We start from the raw sequence: 24667 nt of genomic DNA, 5'->3' as shown, positions 1-24667 counted from the left end.
TCGTCGTCGTCGTCGTCGTCGTCGTCGTCGTCGTCGTCGTCGTCGTCGTCGTCGTCGTCGTCGTCGTCGTCGTCGTCGTCGTCGTCGTCGTCGTCGTCGTCGTCGTCGTCGTCGTCGTCGTCGTCGTCGTCGTCGTCGTCGTCGTCGTCGTCGTCGTCGTCGTCGTCGTCGTCGTCGTCGTCGTCGTCGTCGTCGTCGTCGTCGTCGTCGTCGTCGTCGTCGTCGTCGTCGTCGTCGTCGTCGTCGTCGTCGTCGTCGTCGTCGTCGTCGTCGTCGTCGTCGTCGTCGTCGTCGTCGTCGTCGTCGTCGTCGTCGTCGTCGTCGTCGTCGTCGTCGTCGTCGTCGTCGTCGTCGTCGTCGTCGTCGTCGTCGTCGTCGTCGTCGTCGTCGTCGTCGTCGTCGTCGTCGTCGTCGTCGTCGTCGTCGTCGTCGTCGTCGTCGTCGTCGTCGTCGTCGTCGTCGTCGTCGTCGTCGTCGTCGTCGTCGTCGTCGTCGTCGTCGTCGTCGTCGTCGTCGTCGTCGTCGTCGTCGTCGTCGTCGTCGTCGTCGTCGTCGTCGTCGTCGTCGTCGTCGTCGTCGTCGTCGTCGTCGTCGTCGTCGTCGTCGTCGTCGTCGTCGTCGTCGTCGTCGTCGTCGTCGTCGTCGTCGTCGTCGTCGTCGTCGTCGTCGTCGTCGTCGTCGTCGTCGTCGTCGTCGTCGTCGTCGTCGTCGTCGTCGTCGTCGTCGTCGTCGTCGTCGTCGTCGTCGTCGTCGTCGTCGTCGTCGTCGTCGTCGTCGTCGTCGTCGTCGTCGTCGTCGTCGTCGTCGTCGTCGTCGTCGTCGTCGTCGTCGTCGTCGTCGTCGTCGTCGTCGTCGTCGTCGTCGTCGTCGTCGTCGTCGTCGTCGTCGTCGTCGTCGTCGTCTCGTCGTCGTCGTCGTCGTCGTCGTCGTCGTCGTCGTCGTCGTCGTCGCTCCGTACAAAGCGACGTAAATCACAGAATCCCTGGGTCCTGACGGAGCGATTCCGACGACGTGTCGTCGTCGGCGCGAGAACGCCGTCGATTCCCGTCGACAAGGAGCAACTCAAGAAGGCAGTTCTTGCGGTGAGAAAAGATAAAATAAAAAAATGCCACACAAACAGAACCGCAGCCTTCGACGAGCAGTGGGCGTAAATCGAAATCAAGGAAGCAGCAGCGGTTGGATTCTGACGAAGACTTGGATAATACGTGCTGCGTGTGCTCAAAGAAGTTGACAATAAACAGAGCATATGGGAAACAGTGCATTGCGTGCGAGCGTAGGGCACACAACACATGCGTGCGCTTGTCAGGTTCTGTATTCACGTGCCTAAAATGTTTTATGGAATAGGTAAAACAATTATTTTTTAATAAATTTTTATATTTTTCTCTTAAAAAACAATTATTAAAATGTATCCTATCATTTTTCAGGATTAGATGTATGTATATGTATTGAAAATGCAGTGTGACGGATAAACCCCGGGGGGGGGGGGTGACGGTTAAACCCCGGCATTTTTGAGATTTCAATTTTTCCACCGTTGTCGTTTTTGCTCTATACCGGTTAAACAAAGCGACGTAGATAAAAGTTTCCTATATAAATTTTGTAGCTAAAGGTTCACTCTTTACAGTGGTATACCACTTTTAACTAAAATTATTTATTTACTTGTTAAAAATCGGCACCGAAAAAAAACTGACGGTTAGGCCCCGGTCTCCCCTACATTGCAACTTGTAACGTTCCTGCAATGTCTTGCAAGCTTCTATGCTGTATGGGTCTGTTTAAATTAAGAAAAACTCAAAAAATGAAAATAAAATTATCGTGTACCAAATTTGGTCTTAAAATGACGTCTAATTCATGTCCTTTTCATGACCACAATAGGACGCCAAATACACGTCATATAAAGGACATATGACGTCGAGGACAAAATATGACCTTAAATTGACGTCAATAAGACCATGTGTGCTACCTGGGTAGGTACATCTTGATATTTGAAAAATATACATATCTTACGAATGTCATGATTTTGCTTTGCCAGAGACCTGCTTATATTAGCCCTCAACTGAAATTTACTTACGAGTTAGTATTACCATTATGCGCCGTCTAGCGGCGTCGTTCCAAACTAGCACGGAAAGATGCGCTACCATGCATCTTTTAATTAAGAATATTTCATAATATTCCAAAAATATTTGAAAAAAGATTATAGAACCAATAATAAATTTATAATATTTTTAAATATTTTGGAACAAGATTATAAAACAATAAATATGTAGATTTAAATTAATATTTCAAAAATATATTTCAAATATTTAAGAAAATATTATCTGATAAAGAAGAACATTTTTATAAATATTTTTAAAAGCTTAAAATATTCTTAAAAATGTTATCATAAAAGGTTTTTTAACTTTTTTAAAATATTCCTAAAACCATTTAAAAATATTTCTTGTAATATTTTTATAGAAATATTCAGAAATATTTTTTGAAAACATTTTGTGCTGTATGGGATGTTCACCAAGTCTCCTACATCCGGACTTTCCCTATTATTGACATTAGGGGTTTGCTGGCTGACTGGAACATCTGGACTTCGGCGATCTTTATCAGTGCAAACGTTACTGATTTTTTCGGTTGTACTCCGGATGCTCGCAATTGGTCGATATGGCATTTGAATGTATAGCCGTCTTCAAGCTTGACAAATAATGTAGTCGTCCGAATTTTTTAATAATTGTTCCTAGCTTCCACTGGTTTTTATTATTCGCCTAGTAGCGTGCCTGTACACGTTCTCTCACGCTTAGCTGTCGAGCCGGGCGACTAGGTTTGATAGATGGCTGGTACTTGGGGTTTCAATGCATCTAGCTGGATACGAATTGGTCGATGTAGATATTGTTCTGCAGGCAATGCAGGTGTGCGATGCAGTTCTTGTAGCACTGATGCCTGTAACGACAAAGGAATTACTATCCATTATCCTCTGAATATGATATTGTTATCGATAGAAAATTTAGATTCCGTTGTACTGTTTTTCTGTGCTTCTCGCAAAATTCTTGAAAGATGTTCGTCTTTACGTGTCTCTTCACGAAGGGATTTGAATGTACAGATCTTCGGAGTTAAAATTCTGAGTACTGATTCTTCGCAAATTAGATAAACTTCTTTGTTTATAGCACTGTCTGTGCACGGAGTTGCCATGATTGATGTTCTTGATAAGCAGTATACATTAGAATTTTCGACTCCTTTCTTGAATACGACTTCGTAATCGAATCCTGATAGAAAAGCTGCGTATCGCTGTAAGCGAGCTGACGTCATCCGTGGAATCTTCGCATTTTGGTGGAAAATTCGTATCAATGGTTGATTGTCGGTGATGAGTTTGAATGGTCGTGCGAACAGGTTCCGGAAAAAATGTCTGACTGCAAAGACGATTGCTAACGCCTCTCTGTCAATTTGAGAATAATTTTGTTCTGCTTGTGTTAAGGAACGGGATGCGAATGCAATTGGACGTTCTTCATCATTGACAATGTTGCGATAATATTCCCGCAATGCCGATAGGACTTGCGTCACATGCGAGTTGAACTGGCAGTTCCGGATTGAATGGCATGAGTACTCGATCACTCGCAATTTCTTGCTTGAGGTGAATAAAAGCTGCTTCGCATTGAGCCGTCCACTTAAAAGCCGTGTTCTTCTTCAGTAAATAACGCAACGATGCTGTGATCAATGAAGTGTTTGGGATGAAGCGGGCATAGTACGTTTACCAATCCTAAAAATTTCTTTACTTCTTCAGTCGATGTTGGTCTTGGCATTTCCGTAACGGCTGCAATCTTCACAGGTGATTTCGAAATTTTGTTGAATTCGATGACATGCCCCAAAAATTCTATACGTTTTTGAAACAGAGAACAGTTCCGGCGATTAAGATGTAAGTCGAATTTCAACAGCTAATCGAGGCAAGCCAATAGATTGGCTTTACACTCTTCCTTTGTCTCTCGATGATTGGCGGGCGCGCGGATTTCGCGGAATGCGGCGCGGTGATACGTCGACGGTCGACGCGGGAGCGCGGATTTGTGCGAGGCGGTATCGGGGATACGTGATCCAGGAAGCGGTACCGGGCGACCAAGACTCTCGGTGAGCGTAGAGAGCAACTCTCTACGCTGGTTCGCGGTAGAAGGGCTTGATGGAGACGGTGTTGTGCGGCTGAGACCCTCAGCGAGTCTAGAGAGTGACTCTCTAGACTGCATCGCGACGATTGGGTGGGAAACTGGTCGGGATCGAATTGTCCGTCAAGATTGACGTATCTTGACGGAGCCAGAGAGCATCTCTCTACCTCAGGTTGATTCGGTTCGGAATTCGGAATCCGAGAGCAGCGGATGATCGGTCGGATCGGCTGGCTGTCTTTCGGTGGAATTTTACTACGTCTAACAGACGCGTATATACCCCCGTGTTGCCGTCAGGTGGCGGCGGGGGTAGCGGCGACGGCGATTGCGAGTGCCGGGATTGTTCGGTACGGTCGGGTATTACGGCCCCGACGTCGCGATCGCGTTCGGTGGCGCTCGGCCGGGTTCGGCACCGCTCGGTGTTTCCGAGACGGTTGCCGCGGTAAGTCCTTTCGGATTTTTTGGATGCGGAATTTCGGTAGCACCTCGTGCTTTTCTTTGCCCGGTGGGCGATATCCGGCTGATGTTCGCCGGGAACGATGCGTTTTCGGGGCGCATCGTTACAAAGTCGAGAAGTAACGAGAGTTGCGAAGATTGTTGAAAATATCGTCGATTTTCCGAATTGGACGATGTGCACTTATGAGGCGCTCGTTCACTCCGACTTTGTAATCTGCGCATAGACGCACTTCTCCATCCGCTTTTGGAATAACCACCAAGGGTGAGCCCCAGTCGCTGGTTTTCGTTTTGGTAATAATTCCCGCTGCTTCTAGGGCTTCAAATTCTTTTTTGACTTGGCTGAAAAGTGCATAAGGAATTTCTCTTTTTCGATGAAAAACTGGCTTCGCATTATCACGTAATTTTAGTCACTTTATAGTTTGAAATCATCAAATTTTTTCTTCAAAAATATCCTGGTATTCTGTCATGATCTCGTCGATTTCATTGATAGCTTGAATTGAATGCATCGGTGAGACTGTTGAATGCTGTTGATCGATCTCGTTCAAGTTGATCTTCAGTCGACGGATCCAAGTTCGGCCCAAAAGTGCTGCGTATTCTTCCGGTACGACATTTTCATCCTGTATCAATCGTCCTTTGTAATCGGCGTTGACCTTAATTTTCCTGTCAGGCACGAATAAATTTTGTGTATAAGATCGAAATCCTATTTTCACAGGATGTAGCGGAACGTCAAGTTTGAGTCTGGCGAATTGATCTCGAGGTAAAAATGTGTATCCTGAACCGGAGTCAATTTCTGATTTAACAGGTTTTCCTTCGATGTTAATCTGCGTATAATAACGTCCTGTATCTGTTGCTCTGGATTGTTGATTCTGGTAAATATCAATTATACGATATATGCCATATTCCGTGGAATCTGTTTCATCTTGTAAATAACTAGTTGAATTTTGGTTTGATTTTGATTTTTCATCGAGTAATAAGCGGATGCAGACTTTAATGATGTGGCCGGTCTTGTGACATCCGGAACATTTAAGGTTTAATTTATCTGACTGACATTTTGCCGCTAAATAATTATTTCTGCCGCATCTGAGACATAACCCTTCGATGCCTAGTTCCTTGTAGTCGATTCTTGGTTTCGATTGTTTCTTTGTTTTTGATTGATTCCGTACTTACCTGTCTTGGGCTCGATTGCGGTTTCTTCGTCGGTTGTCGTTCTTCTTGGTTACTTTATTGATATCCGTGACTGGGGTTGGTGTGGATGTCTTTAGTACTGATTCTTTTGAGTCGATTTTCGAGGTTTCAAGAGCGATGGCTTTAGATACAATTTCGCTAAAAACCGATGTTTTAGACTGTAGCAACTGTTCTCTGATAGTATTGTCCCGGATTCCGCGAATAAATTACGCTCGGAGAAATGTATCCGCGATTGATGCCCTGCAATTGCACGGTGAAATTAGTTCACAATCTCCGATGTCAGTTCTAAGTGTGCCTACAAACTCGGCAATCAATTGCTGTTCCGTTTGATATTTTGATAAAAATTGATGCTGAGCTACCAGTACATTTTTTTGGGGAGCTAAATGTTTTTCTAATAAGCCATGAGTTCTCTCATCGTACGTTAGTTCTCCGAGTAATCTCGGGGCTGCCAGGGCTGCAATCATATTATGCACCGATCGAATTGAGAAGTAATTTGGCACAGTTTATTGCTAACAATGTCTTTCATTTCGAAGTAGTTTTCGAAACGTTGTTTATAATTACAAAATAACTCTTTTTTCGAATCAAAATTTTCGAAATTAGGTAAAAGTGTCGTATTAGTGGCATTTCCTGCTGTTCCTGCCAGATTCTCGGTCGACAATTGATCTCTGCCCTGTGTTTGTTGATGTAATATTTGTTGAAGCAAGGTTTTGTTGGAATTGCATGAATTGTGCGAATTGTGACGGATCCATCTTATTCATTTGAACAGTATACGTATTATCGATTCTACTATTGATTTTATTCTTACGTCAATCGGATGCGTATTTAGAGGTTAGCGCTTGCCGCAGTTTTATCGTAGAAGTTATACCTTGTGGTCGTCGGTGTTCTTTCACGTAAGAATTTCGTCGTTTTACTTCGTCGGCAATTTGTTGTGACGGAAGGAGCGAGATTGCTGGGAATTAATGCCACACTTATATGTTCGTTAAACATACTTATATGTATGCTTTATTTCTATGTATCACAGAACCACAACCTAGATGGCTAACATACATCGATATAATGTTACTGGCGCTAATTCGTGAACTCTGTGATAGATGTCGTTACTAGTATATGATTATGCTCCATAAAAATAGAAATAATATGCGATAAGTGTCAATACCCTTGCGGTACTCATTTTTGAGAAATACTTGTGTAAAGTACGCGATTTGATAAATTTTTCGCTCGGTTCGGAGTGACAGAAGAGAGAGGCGTCGGTGACTTGGCAACGCCGCATGAGTTGTCACGCGTGAAGCTAACCTCTTATTTTTTAGATGTTATTATATGTAATATTTTGTATATAAACAATTAACTTCAGTAAAATAAATTTTCTTTTTAAGCATAAATATAAACTTTAAAATGTTATAAATATTTAAAATTGCAAATAATTGTAAATTACCATTTTATTTTATTTTTATTCATTGTAACAGTTTAAATTATAATTTATATAAGTTATACTTAAATAAATTCTGAAACATACATACATAAAAAATAACAAGATCATTCTACTGGCTACTAATAAATCTACCTGGATTATGATTTTTTGGTTGCTTTCATAACCTCACCCACGCCATGTAAACATACACGCAAGTCGAGAAATGCAGTATTGTCAGATTATTTCAAGCGACGCAGAAGGAAAAGTTGTGCGCTTCTGTGTATGGTGAGTTCTCATCTTATTTCTCTCAACAAGAAGGACAAATATATGTAGGAATGATTCGTTCAAGTTGAGCACGACTGGAGCCGGAGAACGTCCTTAACCATGATGAATATCTTGTTAACCATAGCGGATACAAAAAATTCCTTTTGAGGGCTGAAAGTCCTAACAACATACAATACTTAATTTTGATTGCAATGAAACTTTTCCAGCACGTCACATATCGTAGTTATAATATGACAAAGTACGTGAAAATAGTTTCTTGCAACTTTAACTGCAAATATCTCAAAATTGTGACGTGATAGAGCAATTTAGCAAACGGGGTCGTTATTCAATGTCCAAGAAAAGAAATTACTAGTCTCGTTTTGGTGTTCAAAAAAAGTCATTTTTTGTTGAACAATGTAATTGTTTGTCGAAGAGAAAAGTGGTACAGGACTTTTTCACTTGATTTGATCTTAAGAATATGCAATAGCGCTCCAACTTTTGTAAACATTTGTGTATACATAAAAGCTCGAATGAGATTTCAATCATGTAGAAAGAATCAGACATGAAAGAATATAAAATACAGTAAGTACAGTAAATATACATAAATGTAGATATATATATATATATATATATATATATATATATATATATATAAAGTATATACATTATAAGAGTAGAGATATACCTTCCTGTATGTATACTCCAATCATACAGTTTAACAAGTAAATTTTCACTTAATAAGTATTCTAAACATGGAGAATGCGTTGCAGTGTTAGCCTGTTGATAATAATTATGCGAATTTGAATCTCGTAGCTCTAGTATCAGTAACGTCACCATCTGGTCAACATGATTAACAACTCCAAGTACATCGTCTTGACTAGGTATCCCTTTAGGAGGCTGAAAAGTGTACGAATTGTTAATTCTACTAAGAATATGATTAAGATAATAGCAACTTTCAGATCAATTTTTGTATTAACATCCATGCTTTTTCTTTGCCACTCACTTGAGTTTCTGAACTAATTAATAGGATTGTACATTGTCAAATATTATTAAGTTTTTATTTCAAAATTGTTTTTTAAAATAATATTTATTTTTATATTTAAAATTAAGTTTTTTAAAAAAAATTTTAAGAAGGGTCTCTCAGTGAACTATTATACTGGAATGTGAACTCCCATGCTAGCGCCATAAGAAGAAAAAGTGATCCTCCAGGGAGTGATCCATGGTGGAAGGAAAACAAGGTGTGCTCGATAGAGGGATGTGTAGACGTCGCGACCTAGGCCAAGCGAGAACCATATTGGATATAATAACGTCATTGAATATTCTTTATATACGTGGCCTTCTATTGGCCAATATCATCAATGTCTCCCATTTGGCCCAACGCACTCATTGGTTATTGCATCAAGAATGCGCAAGAGCACATCCTTGTTTTCTTTCCACCATGGAGTGAATGCGAGTGATCGGAATAAGCACTATCGTTTTCTATTGGTCGGTGGTCGTTTGTTTCAAGACCGGAAACAGAGAGAGAAAGAGCGAGCGAGTAAAGCGGGGAGCACACACTTCTGCACAACGCATAATGCGTAAGCATAAGAAAATTTATTGGTCCATATACATATGCATAAGGAAATAGACCAATCAATTTTCTTATGCTTATGCATTATGCGTTATGCAAAAGTCTGTGTTTCCCGCTTAAAGGTCTATCCAGACAAACTTGCATAGCGCATAAACATAAGCATAAGAAAATAGATTGGTCCATATACATATGCATAAGAAAATGGGCCAATCCATCTCTTTATGCATATGCTTATACACCTATGCAAGTTTGTCTGGATAGACCTTAACCCTTAAATGCCACCCGGGGTCCAGCGGACCCCAGACCCTTTAGAATGATATATTTTCAAATGTTCCCGCCAAATATGGAGCTCATATTTATTTATTTATTATTTTTTATTTTTTTGATTTTGGAGCCAACATTTTAACTGTTGGCGATCTTAATTTTTTATACTATGTTGAAATTGAAATTTTAACAATATAAGCATTTTATTCTCTTTTCTAAGCCTTGAACAACATTGAAAATAATTTTCATAACTAAATATCAAAAAATCAATAAGTAAGGAGACATTTTTTATGCTGGGGTCTTTTAGACCCCATGTGTCATTTACGAGATTCTTGAGAGGTGTGGCATTTAAGGGTTAAGAGAGATACAGCCTGCCATACAGGCTGCGTTCCGACATTCATTGCCAGTGCTGAAAATTTATAGTTTACGTCACGTATATTACAGATTATGACTGATGGCAGAGAACGTATGTAAGCATTGTAGTCGTGGACGTAAAGTAAAGCAGAGAAAGACGTAAACGTTCAATGTATGACTATTAACCTCATCTAAGTTTACATCTTCTTCTGCCTTACTTTACGTCCACGATTACGATGCTTATGTCCCGTTTTCTGCTATCAGCCTTTCAGTACTGGCAGTAAATATTAGAATGCAGTCATAGAGAGAGTGCAAGAAAAAGACTTTCGTGTTCGAACTCGTTAAGTAAAGACTTCCAGATGTGCATTGAAACACGTTTGAGTTTTGTCGCTGAACATATAACCACTTCCGCTTTTGAAACGAATGGCGACGGTTATTCCGATCACTCTCTTGAGGGTGCTGTCCGGTGTCCCATGGACATCGGAATTATCGGAAAACGGAATCGGAAAGGTGGGATGGTGGGGAGCTAACCAATCAGAATGATTCCGTTGCGTGTTTTCACATCTGGGTTCCCCATGGCGATCATTTTTCGGAACGGAATTTATGCATGTGCGTAATTCAAATATCTGGCGGTCACTGGCGGTTAAAGAGTGTTGTGATAAGTTGCTATTGTATTTATATATCTGTTTTGATTGAAAAAGGGGAATATGATGTCATCTGCTGTAAATATTGTAATTATGAGATACGTATGCTAAGTTATGTTATATTAGGTTATAATGTTTATATATTGATGGTCTAGCATACATTTCTAGCCTAATATACTGTGACGTTGCAGTTTCGCTGCATAGTTGCAGCGCCCCGCCGCCGACACAAGGCGCGGGTTTCGCGACCTTTTTCACGCCCGAGGACGGTTCAACGAATCGATGCGAGATCTCCAGGGGCATATTATAATTGCGTTACGATATTCTGATCCTTTATTTTATTTTGTATCATTTGCGTGGCGCCTCACCGAGCCGAAGACCGGAGTTTCCTGAGAGGATGCAGAGGGCGCGAAAGCGGAGTCGACGAGAAGGACAAGGCGAGAAATCGGACGACGGAAAGCGGATCGAAGCGACAACTCGCGGGCCGCCGAGAGCGACGGAGCGCAGGAAAACACGCGCGCGGCGCGTGACACAGCGGCGGGCGAGCCCATAATGGCAGGGCCCCGGGAACGCCGGGGCGAAATCAGCTCACCTGCCCTCCTCACATTACTGACCGGATCCCGGGATGGTTGGCCACCATTCCCGAACCGACAGGAAGGAACGCGGAGGCAAAAACGTCCCGTCCGCTGCCGGGAAGAATCCCGGAAAAATTGCCGCGCGAGCGAAGGGCCGTTTAGCGCCCTGCGGAAAGCCGTAATTCACGGCCCTACGCACGAATCCGCCGCGAGCCTGCGAGCTCACCCCTCATTGGTCCGCGCCCCAACGTCGCGGGGCCGCGTACGCCCGGGGTGGGGTGCGCTATCGATTCCGCCATCGAGCGAAATTTCGGGAGCATTCGTGGATCGTCCTCGCAAACCGACGCACGTCACAAGTCAAGTCGCGATATTCTGTTCGCGTTAAGTCGCACTTTGAAGCTGAGTACTACGTCCGGCTGCTCTCTTTGCGACCCTTGGGACGACGGCGAGGACCCTCGGGAGAGAATCTGCCTACGGTGAGGTTGCCTCGGTAACGTTTTATGTAAAGCCACGACACCGCTCCCCGGGTCGCGCTCTCGCTCGGGAATATTCGCGATAATTAGCGTATTCGCCGACAAGGCGTATTTAGCGATCGATAGCGAGAGCGAGGGGCACCGGAATGGTCTCGTGGCCGTGGGATCGCGATCGAAACCTACGAACCTCTGGAGATCGCGGTAGGCGCGTCGATGACGACGTTCGATATAGCGAATACGCCATTTCTCGCGCCCTTCGCGTTCACGACCGCGTGTCTCGTTATGCGTAGTATTTCGCCCGGTCGAATCTTAGATTCTGCACGCGTAATTAATGGCGTCAGAGGGATATTCGCGTTGGTTTAATTGCGTTACTCACGGTTCGCGTTCGGACATTTAGAGTATCCTCGCGATATCGGCTGCGTTGAGATATTATTCGCGGCAGGATGTGGATCGCCTTAAGATACCATTCGCGTCGACCTAATGTCGTGTCTCGTTATTACTCGCGGTAATTCCGTAATCTTTCTCGCGTTAATTCGAGTATTTCGCGTTATGCCGAGTGTCTCGGCGCATCATTTTTCGCGTTGGACGATCGCTGACGATCGCGGGTGTTGCGTTCGATCAGAGTCGCGTGCGTAATCTCAGTTCTTGCGTTAGGATAAATTGGTCATTTCGCGTTAGTTATAGTATTGTTCGCGGTAATTCCGCATATTTTCTCGCGTTAGTTTAGTATTTCGCGTTACGTCAAGCGCCCCGGCGCCTTATTCTTCGCGTGAGGATATCCCTGGCGATATCACATGTTGCGTTCGTTCCTTCTTGCGTTGGGACGTTACTCGCGTCGCGTTCGTGCGTTAGTTTAAGATTATTCTTTGCGTTAGTTTAAGATTACTCTTTGCGTTAGTTTAAGATTATTCCCTGCGTTAGATTGAGATTATTACTTGCGTTAGAGTAAGATTCTTATGGCGACAGAATCCCGGCACGGGTTTGGGAACTTGCGTTCACGCGCTCCAAGCGTGGCGCATTATCATTTCGCGGTATTTCGCGCTATTATTTCGCGTTTATTTCCGTTATGTCGTAGTCAGTCGTAATTTGTACCGATATTCTATGTTATTTGTCCGCGAACTTTTCTACTATTATTAGCTGTGAAATTATATGATCTCGATGATTTTGTAAGTTTAGTTTTCCTCACACGTTCTCTTGCTGCGCCTTCCGCGCGTTTACTGAGTTAACGTAATTTTCCGTTTATTTCTGGCGTCCGCGTTATCATATTTTGTATTCGAAATTTGACGCCCGCGTTATCTACCACCTGCTATTTGCTTTTGTTTTGAAAGCCACATTGGCACTTACTGTTCCATCCAGAAATTTCTACCGAATAAATGTTATCTTTTATCTGTTAACCGCTTGAGTTCGTGATCTTGATTATTTTGCGTCACCCCGCCGAATACCGCGCTGCCCTTCATCAACCCCGCCCTGCTATTAGGTCGAGCTAGCCATTCCCTCGCACACCGACTCATTTCGTTTTGCGTCTCGTTTTTGGTTTCTCGCGATTTCGCGGACGCGAATTTACGCGTCTGGCGCCCAACAAGAAAATCGTTTCGTGAAATGTCGGAGGTGCGAGAGAATCACCGGAGAGGCCTATCATCCCGCTCTCCTTTCCCCTTTTGATCCGGCACACGTCCCGGACCGCTCCGGGAGTGAAAAAGTCGTGACAATACATATACAATATGCTTATAGTAATTTCAATTTGTTAAAGACAATATATAATAAAAATAGTACATTATATTTTGTTTATATTGTTCTATGGCTCCAGCCACTCCATTATCATAAGAAATAATTTTGCTGTTTTCGCTTTCATTTTTTCATTTCTATAAAATGAAACATATAAACAAAATATAATGTACTATTTTTATTATATACTGTCTTTAACAAATTGAAACTACTATAACCATATTGTATATGTATGTTAGGCTAGAAATGTATGCTAGACCATCAATATATAAACATTATAACCTAATATAACATAACTTAAGCATACGTATCTCATAATTACAATACTTACCGCAGATTACATTATATTCCCCTTTTTCAATCAAAACAGATATATAAATACAACAGCAACTTATCACAACACTCTTTAACCGCCAGTGACCGCCAGATATTTGAATAATTACGCACATGCATGAATTCCGTTCCGAAAAATGATCGCCATGGGGAACCCAGATGTGAAAACACGCAACGGAATCATTCTGATTGGTTAGCTCCCTACCATCCCACCTTTCCGATTCCGTTTTCCGATAATTCTAAGTTGCACTAACGTCGTAGAGGATTCGTTCCACTTAACGATCACAAAGCTCGCGAGCATCATTCGTCCTTGTTTAACATTTGACAAACAATAAGGATGGAATGATTCCACGAGCGTTGCGAGCGTTAAGTGGAACGCACCCATAATATTTAATCTTAGCTTAAGGCCCGGGCACATGGAAAAACTTAGGGCCAGCGCACGTACATTGCCGTACCGTCTTACGCCTTACGTGAGAATCTTGTGTTACGAGACACATAAGCTAATCTTGGGAGCTTCCAGCAAGCGACACAAGTCGACACAAACATCGGTCTATCTTTCTTTTTTGGCAATGAGTAACAAAGATAAAACGATACTTGTGTCGACTTGTGTCGTTTGCTAGAAAACTCCCCTTATGTGTCGCACAAAGAAAAACGTAACGTAACTAGTCTTACGCTACGTACATTGCCCGTCAACGATTCCTTCCCAGGGAACACAGAAGTTCTGGTAACTTTAATAGAAGTAACCAATAGCGTCTCTAGGCTTCTATGTTCCCCCCTTATTTCAGGAAAGGAATCGTTGATGGGCAGTGTAGGTACGTTACGTTACGTTTTTCTTTGTGCGTTGTCGTAAGATTAGCTTACATCGCATAACGCAAGATTCTCACGTGAGGCATAAGACGCTACGGCAATGTACGTGCGCTGGCCCTTAAACAGTAAGACGTAAGCAGTAAGGAAATCAACAGTTTGGATTCGCTACCGCTTACGTTATGTCTTAAGTTCTTGACTGTGATTGGCTGATTTGCATACTATTTACGGCTTACTGCTTAAGTTTTTCTATGTGCCTAGGCCCTTAAGGCCTTGGCACATAGAAAAAGTTAAGCAGTAAAACTCAAGCAGTAAGCAAATCAGCCAATCACAGTCAAGAACTTAAGGCACGGCCCTAAGCGGTAGCGAATCTATACTTTTGATTTCTTACTGCTTATGTTTTACTGCTTAAGTTTTTTTATGTGCCAAGGCCCTTAACTCAAGGCACAGAAAAACTTAAGCAGTAAGACGTTAGCAGTAATCAGCCAATCACAGTCAAGAACTTAAGACATAACGTAAGCGGTAGCGAATCCAAACAGTTGATTTCTTTACTGCTTACGTCTTACTGCTTAAGTTTTTCTATGTGCCTGGGCCTTCACTCTTCGTCTCTTTCTATAGACAGTTAGAAAGAGATAAAGAGTAAGTTAAGCTAAGGGCAACAGAAAACGAGGGTTGGGCAAAATTCTCCATCTCGCTCGTCCCGCTTTCTTCTAGAATAGAGTTCACATTCTAATATAGGATATAGTTCACTAGGGTATCCTTAGATCGGAAGAGTACGATCCTATTGTGTTTACAAGAGAATGTTAAATTGGAAATTCTAACTTTAATGAAACTTTACGTACATGTATACGGAATAAATAGATTAATTTAAAAATTTTTAGTAGGTGTCAAAAATAGTCTTAAGGGGTGAAATCACTCTTCATACATGGATCATCTTTCGGTTTTTTAAAATATACATAAAAAATTATTTCAAATATCGGAAAACATTTTATACAAAAATCTTACAGTCAAAACCACTTAACGGTTATGCGTGTTTAAGTTTAGACTATAGAAGAAACTTTGTGGAAACATTCATACAATTTACATTTAAAACATAAATAAATTTTAATCTTTTAAATATATTTTTGATATAGGGGAGACCGGGGCCTAACCGTCGCCGGGGTTGAACCGTCAAATCAAATATCTCGGAACCTGTATATTGTGCGAACTCGCTATTAACATTGTAAACGCTGCTTATGGTACCCATGTGACCAACGGAGTTTCGGCAGGTTATCTGCCGTGTTATGATTTTTACGAGGGCAAACGTGTTTTCGGAAGGTGAAAGTGAAATTTTCTGCGCGTGGAAATTTTGTAATATCTGCAATAATATTTGCTCTCCAAATCTCAAAGTACGTGATTATAAAGAGTAATGCATGCTGAACACGAATCCAGTGTAGTTTTTTCATTATCGTTGATGTCTAATATTTCGTGGGCGATCAAACCTGAAACTTGTGCTTGGGGCTTATCCGTCAGTAAGCACCCGGGGTTTATCCGTCAGTCTCGTCACTGTGGCGCGCCGGGCGCACGACTTCGACTCACGGCGATTTCAGGTTAGGTTTCTCTCGAGCGTGATTCTGTCTTCCCTTGCACGTGCGTCAGTTTGTATAGGAGGGAAATGGTACGCACGTATCGTCGCAAAACGGGTGTTTTGGCCGACCGAAAAGATGGCGGACCGTTGTTTTCGAGATCGCTCGCGCTCACGGCACGTCGGCGAGGTACGGCGAGGCACGGCACGGCTCTGAGATCCCGCGATTTCCGCGCGAGAGTTGACATGCCGCGCGCGCGGTAGATCGTTACGACTCCCGGCCGCGGTAAATCGTCGTTGTTGGTCGTTGTGTCAGTGACAGTCGCGCGTGCGACCGCATCGTCTAGCGTTCGCCGCATCGTCTCGGCGTCATTGTCGCCACCGTTGTAGTGGTGGTGGTGTCGGTGGTGGTGGTGGTGGTGGTGGTGGTGGTGGTGGTGGTGGTGGTGGTGGTGGTGGTGGTGGTGGTGGTGGTCGTCGTCGTCGTCGTCGTCGTCGTCGTCGTCGTCGTCGTCGTCGCTCCGTACAAAGCGACGTAAATCACAGAATCCCTGGGTCCTGACGGAGCGATTCCGACGACGTGTCGTCGTCGGCGCGAGAACGCCGTCGATTCCCGTCGACAAGGAGCAACTCAAGAAGGCAGTTCTTGCGGTGAGAAAAGATAAAATAAAAAAATGCCACACAAACAGAACCGCAGCCTTCGACGAGCAGTGGGCGTAAATCGAAATCAAGGAAGCAGCAGCGGTTGGATTCTGACGAAGACTTGGATAATACGTGCTGCGTGTGCTCAAAGAAGTTGACAATAAACAGAGCATATGGGAAACAGTGCATTGCGTGCGAGCGTAGGGCACACAACACATGCGTGCGCTTGTCAGGTTCTGTTTTCACGTGCCTAAAATGTTTTATGGAATAGGTAAAACAATTATTTTTTAATAAATTTTTATATTTTTCTCTTAAAAAACAATTATTAAAATGTATCCTATAATTTTTCAGGATTAGATGTATGTATATGTATTGAAAATGCAGTGTGACGGATAAACCCCGGAGGGGGGGGGGGGTGACGGTTAAACCCCGGCATTTTTGAGATTTCAATTTTTCCACCGTTGTCGTTTTTGCTCTATACCGGTTAAACAAAGCGACTTAGATAAAAGTTTCCTATATAAATTTTGTAGCTAAAGGTTCACTCTTTACAGTGGTATACCACTTTTAACTAAAATTATTTATTTTCTTGTTAAAAATCGGCACCGAAAAAAAACTGACGGTTAGGCCCCGGTCTCCCCTACTTATTTATTTGAATACTGTTTTATAATAAATTATATTAATATTATTATATTTATTACTAACGTTTGTAATAAATGCGCTTATTCATTTTTAAGAATCTCTGTAAGCAAACTACAGTATGACAACAGATTGGCAGCAGATTTGCTCAGATATTGCAACAGATCTGATCCAGGTAGTTTATATCCTTATTCTGATATACATATTTTGATTTAGGATTGGGGGGATATTTCTCTCGAAGGAGTAGTTAGGGCCATAGTGCATGATGAGGAGGCGTAGTATTGGGATCTGACATTCGTCGCCATGACATCTGGTGGTCGAAAGTAAAAGCACTGGATTCTTACAGATCTCGTGGCATTGTACAGGCTTGACGTGCGGTCGTGCTGGCTTTGCGTTACTGGCTTTGTATTTTTATTAATATGGAATTTTCTCCGCGTTGTAAATCTACGAGCAGAATTAAGTGTTCAGTTCGCGGTTGTAAAAGTAAGATTGATCGTAATTTAAATGTTCGATTTCATCTCTCGAAAATTTAATTTGGCAGTTGGATTTTTGATATTTTTTATTTTATTTCACATAATGAGTAATAGCAAGTAGTTTATTAAAATGTTAAACACATATATCATCTTATATCAACTTTTAAAATAAACTTTATCACATTAACATGTTAACATTAATATAAATATATACTCATTCTTTTAACTCTTTTTCTATATCTTATAATCCTATATCTAATGACTTTTTATATCTAATGACTTTCTATATCTAATGACTTTCTATATCTTATAACTTTTAACCCTTTTCTATTTCTGAAAACTTTTGTATGTAATCTTTTATATAATTTTGTAATCATTTCTATATCTTATAACTTTTAACTCTTTTATAATCCTATGACTCAATGTTTTCACTAGCATCTTTTATTGAACTTTCAGTTCTTAAACAGATTTTATGCAACATAATGCCATAATATACTTTTTTTAATTCTTTTAACATTGTGGTAAGAAATATTTCATTTCGATTCACCCTTAGAATAAATAAATTTTTATCAAAAGTAGAATATATCACAAACAAAGTTGACTTTAAATTGAGCACTGCCATTCCTAATTGCACCTGTCCATAATATCGATGTTTTTCTTTCAAATAAATTTTTTTTTAGGGGGGGAAAGTTTAATTAAAGATAAAGAAAATATTTGAGACAATGAGTTAAATAAAAATAGGCTGATATATAAATATATTTTATATAGTTATGTAAATATATTTTACATAAATATATCAGCCTATTTTTATTTAACTCATTGTCTCAGTTAGATACTTTTCTTTCGTAATATCACCAATAAATATATTTTATATAGTTATGTAAATATATTTTATATAAATATATCAGCCTATTTTTATTTAACTCATTGTCTCAGTTAGATACTTTTCTTTCGTAATATCACCAATAAAATGTATTTCGGCCGTAATATCATAACTGAGGTTATTACGATATACTTATGAATTAGAATATAATTATCGCTATTATAATACCTGATGACATATTATTGTCACGTACATATTATCAAAATATTTTTCTATTAATGTATTTCCTTAAATATACTTTTTTCGACTCATATCATAAAGAACTTTTTTGCTCATTTTTGTGTCAGAAATGTGTTCCATTTTTAAAAATTTTTCTCCTATAATTATAAAACCTCCATCTTGGTACATGACTAAAAAATTTTGTTATATTTTATTAGAATTATGTGAATTTTTTTCAAATTTTTAAAAATGGTAGTTTCTTTAATTTTTCAAAAAACTATATCTCAGAAACGGATGATTTAAAAAATCTAAAAAAATTTTTGAAGGTGTTTTTCGACAAGTACTTTTATATAAAAAATTACGGAGCAGATCTAAAATGTCATCGCCGGATTTTGATTAATTTTTCATGGAATACCCCATATATAGCTATATACAATCATATACCTATAATTAAGTCATAAAAAAATGTCTGCAATTTTGCCGGCAAGTTGCTATCAAGTCGAACAATTAAATTGAAGAGTAAACGGAACAAGGTGATTTCTCGTGTGCAAGATGCGAACAAGTTATTATTTAAAAGCATGATAACAAATCTGCAACAAATATGCTGCATTTAATTGCTTTACTCTTATAGACAAATTTGTTGTACATTTGCATCTCATGTTTTCAATAGCAAAGTTAGCTCTCATCTTGCATACGTATTGACAAATTACCTTGTTATCAGTCTTCAAAAATAAAGGTATTTTAACTAAAATAAGATTACATTAACGTTACCATCAATTCAAAAGTGTGCTACATTTTATTTATAAGAGTGGACTTCATGATACAACTGATACAAGTTGTGCAGTTTCGTGATTTATGTATCGTTCTTATATCCACCGTTTATCATATTTTACTTACGAGAAATGAATCCTATCGGATACCATCTATCGGATGATCCGACATTTGCATATTCTTTTAATTTAAAATTGACCTTACTTCTTAGCAATATGTTGGCAAGATGAAAGCAATGAAAGTATTTGATAGAGCAACTCTTGTCCGTATCTTTCTATCAACTTACTGAAATGTTTATGTGTATTACAAAGGCTGTGTGTTGCTATTGTATCAAGTAGAAAATGATTGCCATTTATTTGATGACAATGCTTTAGAAATATTTGTTCACTTATTGGCAGTTTTAATTTACACAATTAAATATGGACAAAAATGCAGCAAACAAAAAGCAACTCTATTTATAATTGTATGACTCATATTTGTCATGGCATGCTCTGTTATCTGGGATATATAATAAGGTCAAGCCAAATATTATATAAGTAAAGATAAGATCATATCTCGCCAACTTTCGGATCTGATTATATGTGATCATATAAAATTAGGGTAGCTTCGGTATATACGCCGGACTTAAGGAAAACTTAATTTATCGAGTACTATTTACTATGTTTAAGGCATAATAAATTATACCAATAAAAACTTTATATTGTCTACTTTTATAAAAAAATTAGAAATGTGAAATAAGTTTATTCCTTGTATTTAACAAAAAAAACTTTTAGAAACCTTTGCATTTTTGACATATATCCTATAGGGGTGGGATATATAACATTCATGGGTAAAATATACGCTTTATAAAAAATTACAAATAATGTTTATAAATAAGACAATAAAATGTCATAATAAGTTATAAAATGTGTGTAAAAAGTTTATTAAGATGTAAGAATAATAAACTAAAAAACTAAAAAATTTTAAAAAGAAAATAGAAGAACGATAGATTATTGGTAAACGATCCAAGAAAAAGAACACAGGAGATTTCGATTTTTATAGAATGTCTGTACTGTGGCATAAATCCCGCATGCTAAAAATGCCGTATATCCCAAACAGGAGGAATATACAGGATATCAAGCTAAACAAAGAACACAAGAGCTATGCACTTGTATTTTGCTGTATTCCATCCTTTACTATCCCTCTACATTTATGTATCATGAAATAACCATTAAACTTTTAACATTCTCGACAGTAATCATTTTACGTAAGTCGTAATATATAATCACGCTACTTACTACATTGAGAAATCGATTTAACTCACGACGGTTTCGTTAATATTAATAGCCCGAGAAAAAAAATGTGTATAATATGGTCAGATGTAAAAATATATTATTAGATATAAAAATATTTAATTTTATATGAATTTTATATGATTATTATATAATCATATCCGAAATTTGGCGCGATATGATCATATCTTTATGTAAACATATTCCACTTGATCTTATTATATATAACTGATCTGGTTGAATATGATTATATATGTATCCTAATCTTTATGTAATTATATTCGATTTGATTTTATTATACATATATGACAACAGATCTATTGTCATATATAGTAGATCAAGTCGAATATGATTACATAAAGATATGATCATATCGCGCCAAATTTCGGATCTGATTATATATGATCATATAAAATTCATATAAAATTAGATTTTTATATCAAATTTAGATGTTGTCATATCAAATAATATATTTTTACATCTGATTATATTATACCCATTTTTTTTCTCGAGAGTAAAGAACTGAAATTACAACACAATACTAATATGGCATAACGGCACATAACAGTGCGATTGCGAGCAAGTTTCTTTATTCCTTCTATTTTTTCTGACTTCTGCGGCATAAATCCCCGCGCGGCGTAAATACCGGAGTTACCCTATACATGTTATTAGATCTTTTCATATCTAATAATGTATTTTTACATGTGACCATATTATACCCATTTCTTTTCGAGTAAGGTAACGCAATTTTGTAATATGATAATTTTGTTAAGAAAAATTAAAGCTACTACTACTTGGGTTAAAATAGAAAAACTCTTGAATGGGAATACGTACAAAGATATATGTACACAATTAAAACCTCACTTGGGTTTTAATTTTTTTGGAATAAAGATAATACCCACTTGGGTTTTTTCGAGGTACAAAGATATTATGTACCATTTGGATTTTATTTATTTAAAATTAATGACACTACCACTTGGCTTTTTTCGAGGTAACAACATACACTGTGCATATACTTGGCACCTTTTTTTTACCTTTTTGGAAGGTAATTTTGTACTGTAAGAACTAATACAGTACCTACCTACTCGATGCAATTTCTTCACATGCTACATACAAAAAATTCTTTTTAATATCTTGATACAATCACCCCCTTGAGGATATAAACGAAATGGGTGGTGGTACAAACGGGTACAAACAAGTCTGAAACAGCACCCGCTTGCGGATTTAAAATAGCAAAAAATGGCGCAGTTAGCTTGTACCCTTGTTTTGAAAATCCGGTACAATCTCTCACCTTCTTAAGGGTACAAACAAAATGAAAAACGGTAAAAATAATGCTTAATCAAATAGCATTTAGAAAACATTAATATCTTAAAGCGGGGTGCTACAATTTTTTCCCTTTATAATTTTTAATCCTTTGAGGTACAAACCGAGTTTAATTTAAAGCGTATTTGAAAATTTTTTTCTTAAAGTCGGGTACCAAGTTAACATAGGTCTCTATAAGTGTCCCGACGGTTTGTTTTTATATAACGTTATTAAAGGTGAAGTATATTGAATACGATCGCGGAGATAAATTCGTCTTTATGTATATTTGTAATTTTTTAAAAGTATGTCAATCTATTGCTGATGCCCCCAAAAGCCAAATCCAGAAGAATGTAAAAAGCAATTTTGTCCTACATTGTTATTATAAATATCATACCTTTATATCCTACTTTATCAACAAGTTTTTCAATACATATCAAACTATATGTACTAGAACCATGTATGTAATATTAAACGGAATTAACATATATTCACAGATATATACTCCGTTTACGCGAGCGTTACTTCTGTAGTAACTTATGATAATTCACCCGTTTACGCGGAGTAAATTATCGTAAGTTACTACAAAATCCCGTTTACGCGAAGGAAAATCCCGTTTACGCGAAGGAATTATCGTAAGTTACTACAGAAGTAACGCTCGCGTAAACGTAGTAATAGAAATATATAGGTAGGACTAATATTTTATTTCATAATTTTAAATACGTAGCCATGTGACTATACGTGGGAACAAAAGAATTAACGCATTTCCGAGAAGTTTCTTAATTATTTTGTTGCGACAAAAAATAATACAAAACATCAAATTGTCAGATTTTAACTAACAGTAATTTTTTTAAATTAAAAGTGCTTTCAACTCATAAAGTTATCTCGTACATCTTTATATTTAGATAATTTCTCTTATTTTTGTGTTATATTATTTTTCCCGTGTTTGCAACAAATTGATATCTTTAATGTTTTAATTTTCTTTAAATCAGCTTTATATGCAATCTGTTTGCAACTATTATATTTATATTAACTGACACAAAACATTTTTATAGGTTATGTTGTGTACAGATGAGCCATGTCATATTTTAATAATAAGTCGATAATGCAGATAGCTATACATGTGCTCCAAAAAGTGTCTTATAAAAGATAACCTTCAGATGTCTTTTCAGAAAATCTTGAAAACGTTGTTAGAGTATACTTTTATGAAGTTTTAAAGTTGAACCCATCCAGATAGCAATGTCTGCTAAGAGCAGGTTTTACAAATTATGTGCCGCATGCTATACTGGCATCTGGTCGTGTCAGATATATGCGTAGAAATGAAACAAATCTAGCAGAATCTGACATCATGATATGATAGCAGATCATGACGGCACATTGTGCATGGTTTCTGCTGCGTTTCTACGATTACATATTGTGGCAGTATAAAATAAGCTTAATGAGGACACAGTGGACAGGAATCTGCTGCATATTCATGTTTGGATCTGCTTGCATATTGCCGGTATTCTGTTAGCATTTGGCTATTAGGGCAGATAGCCAAATTTGTCGAGAACAAATTGTACGTGAAAGTGTCTACTATAACTTTTGTAGAATGTTAATAGAAATATAACAGAATCTGCTAACAGAATACAATGGCAGATTGGCTGCAGAAACTGAGAGCAGAATCTACTGTTTCCATAACCATTTCAATGTATTACATTTAAATGTTTACAAGATTCTATTCAGTTTCTGTCGACAATCTACTGTAAGATTATATCGGCAGCTGTGCTAGCAAAATACAAGTTTAATATAGATGTAATGATACCGGATCTGTTGCAATATCTGTGCAAATCTGCTACCAATCATATTGTCATATTGCGGGCAGTTCGCTCTCTCTTACTGGGTAAGAAAGATATCTTTTAGATACACATTGTCTGCAGAGAGATGTAAATTTTATAATAAACGAAACGGTGAGGGTTTTAAAAATAGTTGCTCTTACTAAAGAATGCAGAATGATTTCGTAAATCTGTTGTGAATGTTTGCAGAAGCTGTCGTAACATGCAGATGGATCGGCATCTTTTGGTGGCGAATCTCTGGATCGCTGCTTGCTGAAGCTTGTTCGCAACGGACTGCTTCGTAGCCAACTCATTGTTTTTTCACGGTATATATTCTTCACAATATAACCAATGTTGAAATTATCACGTTCGCGTTCTGGGCAAAGTGCACTGGGATATAATTGAGGTCTGTTGTCGTCAAGATTGTCCTGTTTAATGCGTTAATCGTGTATACATAAAACGGTGTGATAACGCGAGTCACGTATTCATTAGACAATCTATGATTCACTGGTACGCGTGTGGGAACATATTATCTCGTTGAAGACAGATAACGTATATTCCTTTTAGAACTACGCCATAATCATTCGTCAGTTTCAGAAGTCATTCTTTTCGAAATCACTTTTTATATTCAATGGTCTTTCTTATATGTATCATTTTGTGTTATCGCTGCACGTTCACTTTTCACTGTGTAAATTTAGCTCATTTTGTCTATACCTCTTTGCGTTTTCTGCAGTTAAGATAAATGTATACGCAGGCTTTGGAGGGAGAGTTAAAAGAAAAGGATGGGGAGAAAGCGAAAAAGAGTGTGAATGAGTAAAGGTAGGTTTTCATGGGCAGTGAAATGCAACAGCAGTGAGCAGCAGTTTAGTAATTTCCTAGAAATTACTAACTTAGTTTGGTTCATTTCTGGCGCCTGCTGCTCGAAGTTCGGGCTTCAGTACTGGCAGTGTATAGGTCCAAACTTACCGACCGAATGGAG

General features: G+C 39.0%; 1 protein-coding gene across 1 annotated transcript; it reads right to left on the bottom strand.

The window, feature by feature from the left end:
• Positions 1–7186: 7186 nt before the first annotated feature.
• LOC139780399 (FHIP family protein GK23746-like) lies at positions 7187–24504 on the bottom strand. The gene is made up of 3 exons (XM_071719034.1): positions 23853–24504; positions 8123–8334; positions 7187–7617 (listed from the first exon to the last, which is right to left on the bottom strand). The coding sequence occupies exons 1-3, from the start codon at positions 24000–24002 to the stop codon at positions 7518–7520; spliced, it is 462 nt and encodes a 153-aa protein (XP_071575135.1). The 5' UTR covers positions 24003–24504; the 3' UTR covers positions 7187–7517.
• Between the last annotated feature and the right edge of the window lie 163 nt (positions 24505–24667).

The sequence above is a fragment of the Temnothorax nylanderi genome, unplaced genomic scaffold, assembly GCF_030848795.1.
Source record: "Temnothorax nylanderi isolate EJ_2023f unplaced genomic scaffold, tnyl_v1.0 TNYL_tig0276_pilon, whole genome shotgun sequence".
Classification (NCBI taxonomy): Eukaryota; Metazoa; Arthropoda; class Insecta; order Hymenoptera; family Formicidae; genus Temnothorax; species Temnothorax nylanderi.
This window is presented reverse-complemented; position numbering and strand designations above follow the sequence as displayed.